At 34.8% G+C, this 16,549-nt stretch overlaps 2 protein-coding genes and 1 long non-coding RNA gene across 16 annotated transcripts; 1 reads left to right on the forward strand and 2 right to left on the reverse strand.

The window, feature by feature from the left end:
- Positions 1–511: 511 nt before the first annotated feature.
- LOC112283277 (SKA complex subunit 1 homolog) lies at positions 512–4,532 on the reverse strand. Of its 2 annotated transcripts, XR_016503298.1 has the most exons (10): positions 4,093–4,530; positions 3,619–3,737; positions 3,313–3,422; positions 2,853–2,919; positions 2,521–2,588; positions 2,240–2,345; positions 2,066–2,095; positions 1,660–1,773; positions 1,291–1,532; positions 512–1,179 (listed from the first exon to the last, which is right to left on the reverse strand). XR_016503298.1 is itself a non-coding variant. In XM_024521799.3 (9 exons), the coding sequence occupies exons 1-9, from the start codon at positions 4,196–4,198 to the stop codon at positions 1,458–1,460; spliced, it is 795 nt and encodes a 264-aa protein (XP_024377567.1). In that variant the 5' UTR covers positions 4,199–4,532; the 3' UTR covers positions 670–1,457. The 2 variants fall into 2 exon arrangements, 1 of the variants encoding a protein (XP_024377567.1); XM_024521799.3 differs by having other exon boundaries at positions 670–1,532; positions 4,093–4,532.
- Positions 4,533–6,327: 1,795 nt separating this feature from the next.
- Positions 6,328–11,360, forward strand: LOC112283981 (lysophospholipid acyltransferase LPEAT2). 13 transcript variants are annotated; one of them, XM_073534912.2, is made up of 8 exons: positions 6,337–6,481; positions 6,882–6,972; positions 7,987–8,030; positions 8,361–9,340; positions 9,733–10,010; positions 10,203–10,320; positions 10,497–10,655; positions 10,802–11,360. In XM_073534912.2, the coding sequence occupies exons 4-8, from the start codon at positions 8,540–8,542 to the stop codon at positions 10,931–10,933; spliced, it is 1,488 nt and encodes a 495-aa protein (XP_073391013.1). In that variant the 5' UTR covers positions 6,337–6,481; positions 6,882–6,972; positions 7,987–8,030; positions 8,361–8,539; the 3' UTR covers positions 10,934–11,360. The 13 variants fall into 13 exon arrangements, with proteins under 13 accessions (XP_024379175.1, XP_073391014.1, XP_090107303.1 ...); XM_024523408.3 differs by lacking the exon at positions 7,987–8,030; XM_090251173.1 differs by lacking the exon at positions 7,987–8,030 and having other exon boundaries at positions 6,476–6,622.
- Positions 10,824–14,220, reverse strand: LOC149989143 (uncharacterized). Its single transcript, XR_016503299.1, has 2 exons — positions 11,679–14,220; positions 10,824–11,443 (listed from the first exon to the last, which is right to left on the reverse strand). It is a non-coding gene; the product is annotated as an uncharacterized LOC149989143 (long non-coding RNA).
- Positions 14,221–16,549: the final 2,329 nt, after the last annotated feature.

A 16,549-nucleotide genomic window follows, 5' to 3' on the forward strand; every position in this document is an offset into this window, starting at 1 on the left:
ACAAGCTCAGTAGTACTGCTACAATTTAGAGTGAAGTTTTAAGTATTGGTGATTTATTACATGGCATTTAACTCTATTAAGTAACAATGCCTTTGCCAATACTACAACAAACAATGAACAAGGCGTTGATAAAACATCTTTAATAAAACATTCAAGGACAGGTGCTTATGATCTTCTAATAATGTTTATAGTAACACATTGCACCTTGACAATCTATTTTCAAATTTGGAATTAATACAAGTACTACTGTTAGTAGATAATGATATACTTTTTGGTGATTCTGATGATGGGTGGATCAAATTAACGGCTGGTGGAGTCAATTTAACATTCTCCTAAATATAAATTAAAGAAAGAAATCATATTGAAAGCTGATATCAAAGGTGATCATGCATGTGCTTCACTTTAGTCGGACTTTTGAGATGTTTATTTATCATGTGGGGGTTCATCTTCCAATTTAGCTGTAGAATTCATCAATCAATGATTCGAGTACTTTACCATCTTTCACAAACAATTTATCTTGAATATGTTACCAATATATGTTGTCAGATGTGTCTTTGTGGCACCAGACACGGCTGGGAACAGGTATGCATGTCCCATCACACCAACAAGATGAGCTGTAAGTGTCAAATTGGCAGATCTTACACTCTGCACAGCAGCCTCACCATGCCCTTTTGTAAAACGCGTGGGTGCACCAAAATAAATCACTCAGGATAACGTACATATATGCAGTAGTAAGTTAAATGAACTTCAAAAACTACAAGGAGACAGCTCCACCAAATCTGAACAAGTAATCTGTCGCAAATGTTAAGTAAATACATCTAACATTTATTTAGCACAAATGACTTTGGAAGCAAGTGCGGCAATAACTCTTGGCTTATATTGAACAGCTAGCCAAAGGCTAAGCATTCGAACACTGTCAATAGCCAATATTTCAAGGTACCAGCATTTTGTGGGCAGTTTCAGATATTGGATTCAACTCTGTATTCTGGGTCTGTCCATTCCAGGTCCGCATGTGAAAGTGGAGTACTTCAAATGGATGTCGAAATGTCTGGAAACGTCCCCATGTTCACGTGTGCCATCTAAGAGTACAGTAGCTTCACACACAGACTTCTCGCGATTGGAAACTACGAATAGAGTGTCAGCAACGCTTCCTTAGATGCTCGTGTTGAGAAGTCACGGCTGCAACACATTTCTTGCCCTTGGTCAAAAATTAAATCAACTTCAGATGATCCAGATGGAAGAGGGCTTCCATACCGTACTAATGAAACAAGGCATCCATAATGTAAATACCTGGTCAACTTCAGGTGGTTGTGGCCAACTAGAGTAACTTATGTTGGTTGAACGGTGTCTCAAATTAACTGCAAGTATGAAGCAGATGAATCTTGAGGAACGACCACAGTGAGCTTTGAGCGAAAAACTCCATTTACGAAACATTCCACTGCCTTTTTTTTCACGACTCAGTTTCTATTTATAGAAAAAACTCGGTTCCGACCACAGCGAATTTCATTGATTCGACCAAGGTGTCGCAAAACCTGTTGAATTTCATGGTTAGAGAAGACGGTTATTACGTTTCGACATAAACAGAAGCAAATTCAAGGAACAGAGCAAAGTAATCAGTTTTTCGCTAAATAATTCATTGTAAATCATAACGGTACTCACAGTTAACACTGCTTTTCCGGTGTGATCCAATTTGAGGACTTCACCCTTCAAATCTGATTCCAAGAAAAAATGTTTCCCTTTGACATTTTCCGCAATTGCTATATCTCGGAGTTCCTGCGTTTATCAAGCATGTGTAAGAGCTCAACTTTAGCAAAAGTTCAATGAACAACTAGCACATCCTTCGAATTTGACAAATAATTTTGGGACAATGGGTCAAAAGATAGAAGTGCAGCTCCGAATTTCATTAGCGACCTGTAACAAAAGGAAAGGAAACCCGAAAGCCATGCACTGAGAATCACCCAAATCTAGGTACATAGATTTGGGTGACTTTATGTTAAAAAATAGAGAACAGGTGAAAATATTTCCAAATTGCGCGTATTAAAAATTAAAATTAAGAGCTTCTTACCAAAACTCTATTCCATCCTTCTTCGCCGAGCTGCAAAAATGAGGGTCGGGGTCAGAAGCAACACAAATACAACGTCATAAAGCAAAGTCGTTCTTCATAATTTACGTACTAATAAAAATACTTGGAAAATAAATTTCACAAATTTGCTGGTGGGTGGGGGGAGATTTCACATGCCTTTTGTCTAGGAGCAGTGAGAAGTTTAGCATTTCCAGTCGCAAATGTAGCCATTTCATCAATAGCAGTATTTAACTTCTCAAGTGTGAGACGACCTCTCATATAACTGAATCAGGAACAGCACGGTAAACGTTAGGACCCCTTCAATCACTAAATCACAGAACAAGCCTTCCCATTTCATCAAAGCATGAATGCATTCGCCACAATACAGAGATACTGCCCAAAGGCTGATTATTAAATTCAGCATCATTCAATCATTGTTAGAGACGGTGCTGGAGTACCTTGAAAGTGATGAAAGCTCATCCACACTCACGTACCATCGAGGGGGTGGTTCTTTGCCTCTCTTTTCCTGCATTCAACTCTTCAATCTTATGAGAAATCAGAGCAGAAGAGTCATGTTTCCACAAAGTTTGCAAGATAACAGTAGAAGTACATTTGACAGAGAAAAGACGCAGCCATACAGACTTCCTTCAAAGTTCTGCATTACTTGAAGCAGAGACATCATACTATACCAGAAGAATAATCAACAAAACTATCAGAAAAAATCTAATTTGAATACATCAGAAAATTCTAATTTGGAGAGATATCACACAAAAATATAGGAGCTCTTTACTTTTGGAGGAGCAGTCTTTGCAGGGACAGCTGTAGAATTATTGGCTTTCTGAGGATTCGACGTAGAGCTGAAGTGGTCACAACTACACTGTGAGAAGTATTTTCCAGAGAAAAAAGCAGGAACTATCACCTTTATTTAAAAATGTATGCCAAAGTACCACTAGTGCAAACCTTGTCACGCCCTCCTCAATTCTAAATAAACAAAGCTAAATTCAATCCTAAATACCAAGGATGAGGAAGACGGAACATAAGCTCTAAATATGGGAAGTGTTAAATTAGCATATTTTCTCAAGTCCATGTCACATATAATTTAATACCAAAGGATTTTTACATGAGGCTAGTTCATGCCTCACTAACACCGCCAGTGGAAGTGTAACTAACAGATGTATCCACTTGCATAATAACAGGGGCATATGTAAAAAGTTGAGAGAATAGACTAAGGATAAGAAACGAAGACAAACCTAGCGACAGCTGGCTCCACATGCATCTCGTTTCCAGGCAAGCGGGCTGGTAAATTGGAACAAATCTGTTGCAATTTTGCTGTTTGTTGCGAAGAAAGTTCAACTAACACCTGTCATTAAAATTCAGGTTCCAGAGTCAAGTCGGTAAAAGGTATAGTACTTAGTTCTGGTAACCGATGAATCCTGGTTTGATCATATTTTAAAAGACGGAAAGGCATACACAAAGCCCCGAAATATCTTTTGATGCTTGAAATAATTCTTTGATACAAATGTTTCAACACCAGGTTTTTGAGACAAACTTGGCACCTGCACTTTAGCCAACGACTCAGCCTCCCGCTTCATGAAGGCTTTGATGACTCGCAAGTGGTGCTCTGCTGTGCTCAGAGCTGTATCCAAAGACTTTAATTCTCCTACATGTGAACCTCCTGCTCTTGTAGCCACGATTCATGTTCAGTACTTCAAGAAAGTGTGCAATTCGGCCAGACAGGTAATTGCATGTCCTAACGTAAAGAAAATAATTGAGATTTGCAGATTAAATCAGGAATTCAAATCGAGGCTATCCAACATAATCCATACTACAAACATTTTGCACATTTAGAGATCACCGTAAACAAGTGAACACAGTGCACAAAAAACATTAGAGACCAGAGGTTACTACTCCTGAACCGTGCAGACATTCAGAAGGCGAGTAAATGAGATGAATAATCTCAAACCCTTCCAATACAACGGAGCAAAATGCCAAAAAGCAAGAGCACAAGAGGGATGAGAAATGCAACTCACCACTGCGCACGAGCGTGAGATTCCGAAGCAGATTGATTCGCTCATTGAAGGAAGCCATGAGGGCGTCCAAGTCCACCTTGGCTGTCCCTGTTGCAGACATCTCCATTCTCACAACCTAGAATCTGTCAAAACCTAAGTCAATGTTCCACTTGCGCAATCGCTCCAATAGGCAATCGACTCGATCGATTCAATCAAGCGTGCTCTAAATCTTCGGCACAATCTCCAGAGTGCTCATTCACTGCATCCACCTAACCACCCTCGTATACGATCGTGCAACAATTTCCTTGGAGAAGGATCGATAGTCAGTCAGCCACTGAGCTGATTGTTGTAACCCTAATTGTCCCAAACAAATTCCTCCCACGTCTTCAGTGATGATCGGCGAGTCCTCATGCGATGAAGCATTGGCGGAATGGACGGATCGTTCAAAGATAGATAGCAAAACAGAAGCGTCGTTGAAGGCAAAATCTAGAAGTGTCTTTCTCTGTTTGCCCCTCGATTCACTTTTACTTTATTAATTCAAAGTTTTAAGAAAGGGCGGGAGTGGGATTCACGGTCAGGTGCTCCTCCCACGATAATGAACGCCCTTCAGTCCGTCTTCATTTCGACACAACTATGTCATGCATCGTTGGTATTAGAATTGTTGTTTTTCTTGGAAAATATTAAATTGCGAGATTCTAAATATTATTTTAATTTTTTTTATCATTAAAAAAACTCTCCTCAGACCATAAATTTTTCAAACATAGAATTTGATTATTTGATCGTGGAATTATTAAGAAAATTCATTTACTTATGGAATTTTAATCATGGTTTTTGTAGTTTTCAGTCATAGATAAAAAAGATGTAATCCTTGGAAAATAGCTGATTTTTATTTTTCTAATTAATGAAATATAAATTTTATTATTTTATGCTCTAATTAAATTTAAAATAGATGTATAAATGTATGTATGTACATCTATTATGTAAAACAAATTAGAAATAAGTCAAAGAAGCCTTCTAATTGGCTATGAAGTAGGGAACATGGAGAATGCGAGAGCACTGAAACTTGAGAAATATGGAGAACACAGAATTTGACACATCTTATAAGTCATAAAAATATGTATGGTTTGAAATGAAACCATGTGTATGTTTGATTGAATCAATCAAGTTGCATGGTTTCACAATATATAGTTTCACACATTTTATAAGTTATAGAAAAAGAACCATACAATGTCTAATTTAAACCACATAAAAACAACAAATATACTAAAATAAACAAACTCTTCAAAATGTTATCAACAAGTCACAAGAAGAAGTGCTTCAAGAACCTAGTTGAAAGATCTGAATATATATATATATATATATATAAAAACAAAAAATTTATTTAGAATATTTGAGTCATTAATTGATAATAAAGCAATCCAAGACTAGCATGACAAACAACTTTAATATGACAGGAACAACATTCTGAAGGTTTGTTCAATGATTGTGAATGATTTTACACTTTTTACCTTTTAAATGTATACGTGTACAATGAAGTTCAAAATAGAAGTTTTTTTTTACTTTATTTATAGTAATATTTATGGTCTTGAATTTCATTTTCTGTCAGTTGATTGTTTAAATTTGATGCACACTGGTCAAGATTTGTTTTAAAAAATGTAAAATCTTCGATTTTTCAATTTTAGGCACAAACGAGTAAAAGAAGTTATTTCATTAATAGTATTTTATTTATATCTTTATTAAATATATTAAATATGAATTTGAGTAAATTTATACCTTTGACAACACTCAGTGTATCCCAATGTTTAAGTTTGACATTATTGTCAAACACATTAAAAAAAATCATATATGAATAATTTGGGACTTTTAAATTTTGATAGGGCAAAGAATGTGTGATGTTTATAAGATAGAGACGTGAAGTCTCAATCAGACCATAAATGCAACAAAAGCGTGAACAACATTAAGGCAGAGCCACTGATGGCGACATATTTTCACTCGGAAATAGCCAAACCCTTATCTCAGCAAAAAGGACAGGAAGCAACAAATCCCATCGGAGGACCCACCCTCCAACTATTAGTCCAAATCCCGACGTTGCGACCACATTCCGACGTCGACACAAGCACGAGAAACGAGAGGAATCCCACTCAAATCTTTCTTTCCACGTCATCCATACAGGACACACGCTGGAATTTCATCCACCACGTGGACTGTTCGTCGAGAATACACTCTGGTTTGTTCATCCAAATTCGTCTTCGCCGCATTTGTCTCCCGCAGCATCCTCTGTTGGCTGCATTGCGGGATCCTTTGCCACAGCTTTCCACCTCGTCACGCCATGCCACTCTCGATGCCGATCGCTTCCTGTCTGCTCCAAGCTCACCGCTGCCTGTAGTCGCAATGCTGACGCATCCGCCAGGTTCAGTTCGCCAACCCTGATTGAGACCGGTTTCTTCTTGTTAGCCTTCCCCCTGGCGATTTGCTTAGGGTTGTTTGCGCATCGAGCTTCTGCTGTCGTTTTCCCCTGTTCATTTCGGTGAATTGAACTTGTTGATTGATTGTATGTTGCCATTGTCGAATCGCTTGTTTCTCTTAACATCCTACTGGTTGTGGTCCCGATTAATGTTTTCCATCTGGTGCTTTACTTCCAATTCTATTTGCCTGCCTTGTCTGCTTGTTAGTTTTAAATATCATGTTTGGAAGATTTGAAAGTTGTAAACAGAGCGATTAGAATGTGGAGGAAGCTGGTTAGTCTGGGCTTTGATGGTTGGCTTGAACCGCGAGGTAGATTTTTATAAATTCTTTTTTTTTCTTCGAAGGTGATCGTTCCAGCACTAGTGGAAGTTCACTTGTTTTGTGCGTTTGGCGTGGAGGATGCTTCGCGGAGTAGTGTTTGGAATCATGCTGCAGGTCAGATTATACCAAATGACTGCCTGCTGGATTCGTTTATTCATCTTTGATTTGAAGGTGTCTTCGATTGGCTCTGCTACTATTTTGGCTGTATATAGCAGCTTTGTACCCTCTCAGCGGCCAGTTGGTCTCGTGTAGCGGTCTCTTGAGCACTCTTGATGCGCACAGTTAATTGTGGCATTTAAGCAGCTGTACATAACTCTTTCTGTGGCATTACTGCGTCTCAACCGGGAGTTTCGCATCGTGTTACACCTATCATAGTAGGTTGACGAGAAACTTTTTTGCTGAGGAGCTGCGAAGTTCAATTAATACTCTTTACTCATTTCAAGTGGTTTTACCTGTGCAATATCCGTTTCGGAGTTTGGTGCGAATAGAATTTTCCCTTGTGGATCCCCTGCAGTTCCTACTCGGGTAATTTGGAATTTTATGAGTCTTGATTGCGTTCAGACACGGCATAATTAATCTTTTAGTTGATATGCTTTGTTCTCTTATGTTTTGGAATCGGAAGTAGTTCATTATTAGGTGGACATTGGTAAGCTTGGTTGTGAATATTTAAGGCTTGAGGTTCATCTCAAATGACTTTTACGATTATTGGGGATTTTACGCATCTCCTAGAGCATATTGGCATTTTCCATTGCATTCAAAATTATATCTGGAGATAATTGCTGTACCTTGGGGTTTGGATTTTTTCATCATTAAATACATCCTTCATTTCAACTTGATCCTCTTGCTCTTGCTCTGCTCTTTCTTTGATTTCGTTCGTCACCTCTTATCTTCCATCGATTTACCATGGCTTCATGTCAATACATGACAGTAAGTTCTTGTCAGAATTGTGCTACCGATGTTGGGAAATAGATATGATTGTCATCGGAACATGAGAAAAATTGCTTATAGCACCAAGTAGCTAAAAGCTTCGTTTTTGTTCACCTTTTTATTGAACCTGAATATCTTTCTTCAATTGATGTATTTCCAGAACTGAGATGTTACTATTTGCATATGCCTTTGACTAAACAGATGAGAAATAACAAAGTTAAATAAATTCAGTATTATTCAATGAGGTACGATCTTGTAAATTGTAAATAATGGATTAACAGTCAGATCGAATATTGAGCTTAAGTATGTTGATCTTGAATTATGTGTATGTTTATAGTTGTTCTTTTGACCTTGTATTGAAAGTCGTGAAGTCAACCATTCTAAAACCCTATACCCTGGTTATTTAGATTGTGTCAAAGCATTATGTACCCAGTTTTGACTCTTTCATACTTTACATCCCCTTCGGTAGGAAGTTTTTTGATTGTGCTGTATAATTTGCAAGTATCTTCGCGGCTGTATTCACACAAATGGTGTAGGAAGACGTTAAATTAATGTGATTGTTGACGATTTTGTAGGTGAATTTTGCAAGAGGGCAGCGGTAGCAAATTGGTGAATCATCACAGGAAATTGAACTTCAAAGGAGACAAGTAATTGTTGGTTTATACTGGGGGTAGAGGGGGATCCTCTTTATGTGGTGAAAAGCTTGTTCTTAATCCATGTGCCTCAGTTTAGAAGGCACAAACGACGTTGCAAAATGAATTCTGAGCAGCGAAGGAAAGAGAGACAGGGTGCAGGGGCTCTGGGGCAACCACCAGAGATTGAGCTGAATGAGACTTTCAACCCATTTCGCAATGATAACCATTTTGATGGAGCATACGAGATACTTAAAATTATACTCTTGCTACCCGTAATGGTGGTGCGACTCTTAGTTTTTGTGACTTCACTTCTTTTAGGATACTTGCTTACCAAACTAGCTCTGTTCAGAGCTACGAATGTGTTGACAAGTCCATTTCCTCAATGGCGTCGTTCATTGATGCTACCAGTTCGTCTCTGTGCCCGGGTGAACCTTTTTGCCTGTGGCTTTCATTGGATTCATTTGAAAGGTAGGCCTGCTCCACGTCATGAGGCTCCCATTCTAGTGAGTAATCATGTGACGTTTGCGGATCCATTGTTCCTTTTCTTCAAGCATCTGCCAGTAATAGTCACAGCTTATGAGAACCTCAACTTGCCAATAGCTGGTGCTATCATTAAGGCGATGCAAGCAATTGCTGTTGATCGAATCTCAAGAACATCCCGTCAAAATGCATCTGATGCAATCAAGCGGAAAGCTATGTGCAATGACTGGAGTCATGTAATGATATTTCCTGAGGCTACCACGACGAATGGCAAACTTCTCATTTCCTTCAAAGCAGGGGCCTTTACACCCGGCTTCCCTGTTCAACCAATCCTTATTCGATATTCATATGTGCACATGGACCCATGTTGGGTTGCAGAGGGACCGGTCATTTATTGGCTTCTCTTCCGCTTAATGACCCAGTTTCATAACTTCATGTCGGTATGTCCTCCAAACCTATTGATGCTATTTCTTTTTATTCATTATAACTCCTTCAATCATCATAACCGTGTACGCTTTCGTGTAGTCGACTGGAATTGGTGGTGCCAAATGTCCTGTGTCGTACGGAGCAAAATGTGATTTTCTTGCTGGTTCATCCTGTATCCGCACATATTATTATCGTAAATACAGAGAATTGTTATTCTTTTGAAGATTCTTGAAAGACGCATATACTTATTCGCATACGTCAAGAGTAGTCATTGGGTTTGTCAAGGAACATAGTGAATCATTATTGTTATGGCCCTCCATTGAACTGAATTGTTTGTCTTTTTTTGTTATGTTTGGAATGTATCAACACTTAATCAGATGAAGATGAATCGGTTGAATATCTACAGGTTGAATATCTCCCTATTATCTATCCGAATTTGGCAGAAACAAAAAATCCGCAGATGTTTGCAGAACGGGTGCGCCTCACAATGGCACGAGCCATGAACACATCTGTGACTCAGCATACATTTGAGGATGCCACTCTGGCCATGGAAGCAGTGAGACTGAACATCGATAGTGGGTCTGCTCTTCTTGAATTTGGGGAATTCAACAAGATCTCTCCATTCAGAGTCAAGGACGCTAAGCGATGCTTATCTAAATTTCTAACCATGGATTCCTCAAAAAGGTTGGTTAATGTATTAGATGGAGGCACCTTATAGATTAGATTACATAGCTGCAAATTTGATAGCCTTCAATTGGCGCGCCCACATGTGCTCCAACATTCAATTGCAAGCTTAATCATATCGGTTTTGACTTGCTTAAGAACTGGATATTTGGGTTGTGATGTCTGACAGGGCTGGTATTGAAATTATTGCAGGGGTTCTCTCACTTTCGAGGACTATATTAAAGCGGTAAATTTGCCTAATTGTTCCCTGCTACAGCAGGTGTACCGATACTTTGATCGTACCAACAGTGGTTGCATCAGTTTTCGGCAGGTACTTTATCTTTCCAGATCTTACCAGGTTATTGTATCCTCAATTACTACAGCAGGAATTCTTATTCTTCAAAGATTAGTGAACTAATCTTTCATACTGCTTTTATGTTGTTTTCAGTTCACAACTCCTTTAAATTCCTAGCTTACCTTGTTTGCATGTCTGGAATTGCTGGGCAGTATGCTGTAGGGATAGCTTATGTAAGCAGTCATTTAAGATTCAAAGAAGCTGTAGTTGCAGCATACAACTTTTGTGGTGGTGAAGAAAATGATCTACCAGATGAACCGACGTTGCTGAGAAGCTTACGTGTACTCATCCCATCAGTTTCAAAGCAACAGGTCAAAATGATTGTATTTTGGGCTGTTCCAGCATTGTGTGCACAACTGACTAACCATGAGGAGGTAGATGTAGAGGTCTACGAGTTTACATGTATTGATGGTACTCAGGTGTTGGCCTCAACTGATAATTGTTCTTTGTACGGCAGGTTCACTTGCTTTTTGACAGACTTGATGTAAAGAAGGGAGGAATACTTCGACTGGCTGACTTTGCCAGCTATTGTGACGAGAATCCTGATTTCCTACTAATATTTTTGATTGGGAAGTCAAGTCTACTTTGACTCAAGATTTCACATAATAGGCAATGTTGCAGCATTCTCAGCGCGCAGAGGCGGGCAAAAAGCTTGAATGAGTGTTGTCTGATTGGTCTTTTCCCTGCACTATTATTTGGAGGTCGTGTTGGGTTCTTGTTGTAGTAGGCTGAGACGATCAGTGAAATAGAAGTAATTGATTCTGATACTGCTCGAGTTGAAGTGGCAGGCAGTGGTCCTCAACTGCGAATTCAGAGGATGGACATAATATATAGAGTCACGTATATCAATACCTTAAATTGGGCAAGTCCAGCTGCACATTGTGCGACAGAGGTCTATTCTTTTTGTAGAGTATTGTATAAGTTATAGCAACTCTAGGCCCAGTGATTTGCAAAAGCATAGTTGTTCACTCTGTTTGTAATTTTAAATTTTACATGCAAATTTTATACTTTCTCTACTTTATTCGACTTTCCTTGATCGCAATGTCTGCATTGCTCAATAAGAAGTCGAAACTCAAAATCGCTCATCCGTTTTGGCTTCCTGCATCAGAATTGATATGGAGCACTCCCGTTAAGTATGCCTGTTGTGAAGTGGAACTGTCTGACGAAAACATAGAAAAACAGAAATAACAGAACATGAATGATGATCTGGAATAAGATCTGTGGTTTTCTTTTACCGCGATGAAGAACATGCACACCAGCAGGCACACCCTGGACCTGAAAAACCAATCCTCTTTCCACCGACTTTGCAAGCTCTCGATGCTAATGAACCTTACCTAAATGGGCGAACTCCTTCGCTTGATATGACTAATTTGGTATGAAATCTTTGCACAAGTGACGGAAAATCCATGGGAATTCTCCTCTGGTTATCTTTTAGGGAAAATTTCATATTTGTATATCCTTAAAATAACCTAAAATATACAGAATACCCCTATATTCCTGATATTTCAGGATACTTGAGGGGTTGTATGAAAATTTCCCTATCTTTTATCTCGTGAGATCCTTCGGTGGAGTCTTCATATTTATCTACATTACCTACAAAACTAAGCGGCAAAAGATAATTACAATAGAAAACCACCTCAACCATCAACTTCTTTCCTGCAGCTGACATTTTTTATTTTATTTTATTTTATTTTTTTATTTTAAATTTGAAACAACTTTAGTGATCCTTGTTCATTAAGACGGCTTCACATTCTTCTTCATTTCTCCAAACATGTAATCTTTTCTTATTTCATAAAAGGTGGTTTCTCCAACCACCTTGTAGTAAATCTTTTTAATTTTTTCTTTTTTAATTGCACAGATGTTTAATTATATTTTATTTTTTTCAACTTTTTCATTAATTTTGAAACTAAAATACAAAGTGCAAGTGTTTTTTTTGTTCGTTTTTGTTTGTTTGTTTGTTTGTTTGTTTTCCTTACATGATCATAGTTTGAAAAATATTGTAAAATAATGTTTTTCTTTTGCCTTTTTTTATAAATTGCAAACTATAAGTCATTGTAAATATTAAATAGAAATTTTCTACTTACAATCTCATCTTAATTATTCTTTAATCAAATAAGGTAATAAATAATAATAATAATTTTTAATAGATTTCAAGGATTATCAGCCATAATTTTTATAACAATAATCTCTATAGATTTAAATATAAGTACAAAATTTAGTTATTGCTTAATTTTAAAATATATGGTAATACATTATTAAATGGTAATAAACTATATTTAAGTATTCTTTAGTCTTATCAATAATTTTTTTATTATAATTTATTACCACATTTGATCATTTTTTTTAATTGGTGTATTATCTAAATATATTAGTAAAATTTTAATTCTTTTTTTTTAAAAATATTTTTTATTTTATTAAATAATAACTATTTGAAAATAAATACTAAAATTTTCTATAATACTTAATTATTTATTAAAACCCTATGTTGTATAAACAAACATTGTTACACATAACATATTGAGTGCTACCAATCAATCATAAAGTATGTAATTTAAACTAAATACAAATGTACATCCAATATATTTTGAGGAAAGATTAGAAATCTACACAAAACTAAGTCAAGCTATTTCTTATACCACAAAAGGGGAATCCAAGAGTGCAAGTGTGAAAATAAGAAAAATCCTAAAGCTTTAGTAAAATGGCTAAAATACCATAGCCAAGCAAACCTTTACAACAAGCCCGCTCACTCTCAAGATCATTCACAAGACTTGACTTGACAAGAATATCAAGTCAAGGGTTACTTTCTACCTAAGCACTCAAATCCTAATTGACATAAATAAATCAATTAATGAAAAAACTATCAATGGATGAAAAACCACTTACTAAACTAAATTATATATATCCAATGGAATTTGGTATCCAATACTATATCATGTAGCAGCTATTGTGTAAACAAATATTGTTACATACAACATATTGAGTGCTACTAATCAATCATAAAATATGTAATTTAAACCAAATACAAATGCACATCCAATACACTTTCACAAAAATTTTTTAGTTGATTAAGAGCCCTTCCAATCAATTAGGACTACAAAATACACATTAATGAAGATAAACACTACCATGATGTGAATGCCAAATTATACTCCTCTAAGCTTAGTGTTATAGCAGTTAGACCACCGAAGTGTGTGAAACAGACATAATAGAAGAAATCTTCAATTTTTCATCGACATATATTTATCATAATTATTACTTAGGTAATATGAATAAATAGAAGTAGATAAAAGTAGATTAGTTTCATAATATCTTTTAAAAAAGCTTCCTAGAAGCTTTATAGACATTGCTTTGTCTTTACATGTATTTGTAGTTGATTGGTGGATTAGAAACTTAGTCAAAAAATTAACTACATGGAACATGTGTTGGTAGTTTGTGAAATAAGTTAACTATGTGATGTCCATATAGAAAACTTGCCTTGCAAGTTAAGTTATGTATTGTATAAAGTCAATATATTTTAAAAGTCCTATAGAACATCACCATATAGCTCCTAAATAGATAGTATATATATAAGTAAGAGATTAGTATTTTTTACTTTTATTAAATCTTTTCTTGATTCTAATTTAGTTTCAAGAATTTCTAATTTTCTTGTCTTTTTGCAGTAGTCATTCCAGTTTCTTTTTAATATATATACTTCTTTATTTCTATATTATCATACTTCTTTAAAAAAGTTTTACTTACTTATTTGATTTCATCAAGTTTTTATTTTTGACAGATTGACAAGAGTATACTTACAATATTAGAGCTTTATCTTTTCTTCATTAAGAATGGATTATGTTTTTTATTCTTGATAAGACATGAGCGTATTAGAAGTTATAGATTACCTTCTTCTAAATTGATATTGTTTTTAATATTTTTTTAATTTTCAAGTCATTTCTTTTACTTGTCTTAAGAAATATTAGATATTTTTATTTATTTATTTATTTATTTTTTAAGTATTATTATGGTAGATCTTATCAAAATAAAGAATATAATGGCAAGAATATAAGAAAAATTTAAAAAATTAATACTTAAAATACATCAACTCAATTTACTACCATAAGGAAAAATAAGAATGGTAAAAAGTAGAGATATATAAATAATTGGAGATGCTTTAATATCTATACCAAATCATATTCCTTCTTCTATGGTTGAACGCCATTGAAGTATTTGAAAATCAAAAATTTCCTTACTTGAGAAGTTTGATGGTAAAAGATCAAAGTTTTAAGGATTCATCAATCAAGTACAACTAGCAATTGAACTTCAATTCCAAAGCTATTTAATTCTAAAATCATAAGTCAAGTTTATTGAAATACTACTTTTTGATTTTGCATTGACGTATTATAGTTACTTGTAGTATGTAAAAGATTAATTAAAACATATATTATTTGTAAGTCTTGATGTAAATTAAAGTGGTTAATAAGTAAATTTAAAGAAAGTTGATATAAGAAAATTTATTTGGAAGTTTATTTATTTTGATTATAGTGTTTATATTATGTAGGATTTAGATATTTAGTATAAAGCTTAAAATAAAGTTAGAATCTAAAGATGAAAGTGTAAACTATTAGGAGGCTTATTGGAAAGGATGAAAGCAAGGTATGGTTGGATGAAAGCAAGGGGTGAAGATCTTCATCACTATTGGTCGAATGTCATGTCCAATTGGCTTCAAAGAGGCTGCCCGAAGCCTTATTTGGGATTAGGATTTTTTTTCGAAGTCATTTGAGATTTAGAGGCTAAATTCAATAAGTTTAGGTTTTTGGATATACTTTGGGTGAAAATTATGTGTGATTTGGAGTTTTTATGAAGGAGTTATAGATGCTCAAAGTTAAAGTGTCAATTTTGTACCTATTGTCATCCTTTGGGGCATCACATATGCTTACAAAAAGCAGAAAAGGATCAACAATTAGAGTTGGAGAGAGAACTTTTTTGGCTAAACTTTTCATATATTTTTTGATGAATTCTAAGTTTGGTTGAAGGAATTATAAGGCATTGAAGACAACACATGTAATTCAAAGATAGTAATAGAGTTGTTTTGTTGATAGTAATGATTGGAGTCATATCTTGAGTTTTTGGACGAATTATTGTCTCAAAATTTCTATAAGTGTGTGTTATTAAATTAAAAAGCTTTAAATCAAAGTTTCATGGTATTTGAGTACTTATTTTATGAGATATGAAGAAAATTGCATACAAGTATATGTAAGTAAGGATTTGAAGCTATTATTAGGATTTTAGTGATATCTCAAGATTTGTATCGAATTTGTAGTTGAAATTTGTTTGAATAGTTGTTGAAAGTATATCAATACTTCATGTAAAATTTTAGTTTGTTTGGACAGTTAGATCATGAGATATGAATTGTTGAAGTTTGGAAAAAATTTCCCTTAAGGATATATAAGATTTTAAAACATTTTATCATATATTTGGATATTTTTTTTTGTTGTATTTAGGCTTATGTTTTGATTTAATTTCCCTAAAAGAGAAAATATTATATATATAAACTTGGAACTTTAATATCTTAGACTTGATTGAGCATTTAATAGCAACCAGAAGCCTAGTGCTTTCTTGAGGCAAACTCTCTCTATTCTGAAAATATTATCATAGTTTTTATCTTTTTTTAAATAATTTGATTCAATATTGGATAATTTAAAAAAATCTAGGTGGATTTTTTATCTATATATAGAGAATATAATGTAGTTTGTATTGCAACAAAGAAGATCTATATTTTATGACAATAAAATCAATCTATAACATTGTATTCTTCACAATTTTGACAACTTGTAATTGATATCAAGTAAGATGATGTTGTATTTATTAGCTAATTTTTTTATGGATTACAATATGAGATAAAAAAATTGATGCTTAATTTATTTGATCTTTAAACATTGAATTAAACAATTGATTTTGCTATGAAGTATGATAATCAATTTTTTGAATTTTGGTATGAAAATCACATAAGTAGGCTTCAATATTATTACAAGCCAATATCAACACAAATTTCTTTTCAATACGTACCTTCAAAAGTAAAGGATATGTAAATTGATGCAATGTGTTTCAAATTTCTTATTGAATAAGAAAAGATTTGTTGTTGTCAAAAAAGATTATATTTATATTATAAAGAATCAAAGCACATTATTCAATATTATCTAAAGAAGTAATGTAATTATAAAACAAG

The sequence above is a fragment of the Physcomitrium patens genome, chromosome 6, assembly GCF_059467195.1.
Source record: "Physcomitrium patens ecotype Gransden chromosome 6, ASM5946719v1, whole genome shotgun sequence".
Lineage (NCBI taxonomy): Eukaryota > Viridiplantae > Streptophyta > Bryopsida > Funariales > Funariaceae > Physcomitrium > Physcomitrium patens.

What these genes read in the sequence shown, in the direction of transcription:
- LOC112283277 (XM_024521799.3), bottom strand. Translation starts at nt 4,198, where the DNA reads ATGGAGATGTCTGCAACAGGGACAGCCAAGGTGGACTTGGACGCCCTC. An exon ending in AGTCGTTGGCTAAAGTGCAG is followed by an intron (nt 3,423 to 3,618) that starts GTGCCAAGTTTG and finishes TTTTAATGACAG; the next exon opens with GTGTTAGTTGAACTTTCTTC. An exon ending in TCACTGCTCCTAGACAAAAG is followed by an intron (nt 2,096 to 2,239) that starts GCATGTGAAATC and finishes TCATTTTTGCAG; the next exon opens with CTCGGCGAAGAAGGATGGAA.
- LOC112283981 (XM_024523407.2), top strand. Translation starts at nt 8,540, where the DNA reads ATGAATTCTGAGCAGCGAAGGAAAGAGAGACAGGGTGCAGGGGCTCTG. An exon ending in ACCATGGATTCCTCAAAAAG is followed by an intron (nt 10,011 to 10,202) that starts GTTGGTTAATGT and finishes AAATTATTGCAG; the next exon opens with GGGTTCTCTCACTTTCGAGG. An exon ending in GTTGCATCAGTTTTCGGCAG is followed by an intron (nt 10,321 to 10,496) that starts GTACTTTATCTT and finishes ATTGCTGGGCAG; the next exon opens with TATGCTGTAGGGATAGCTTA.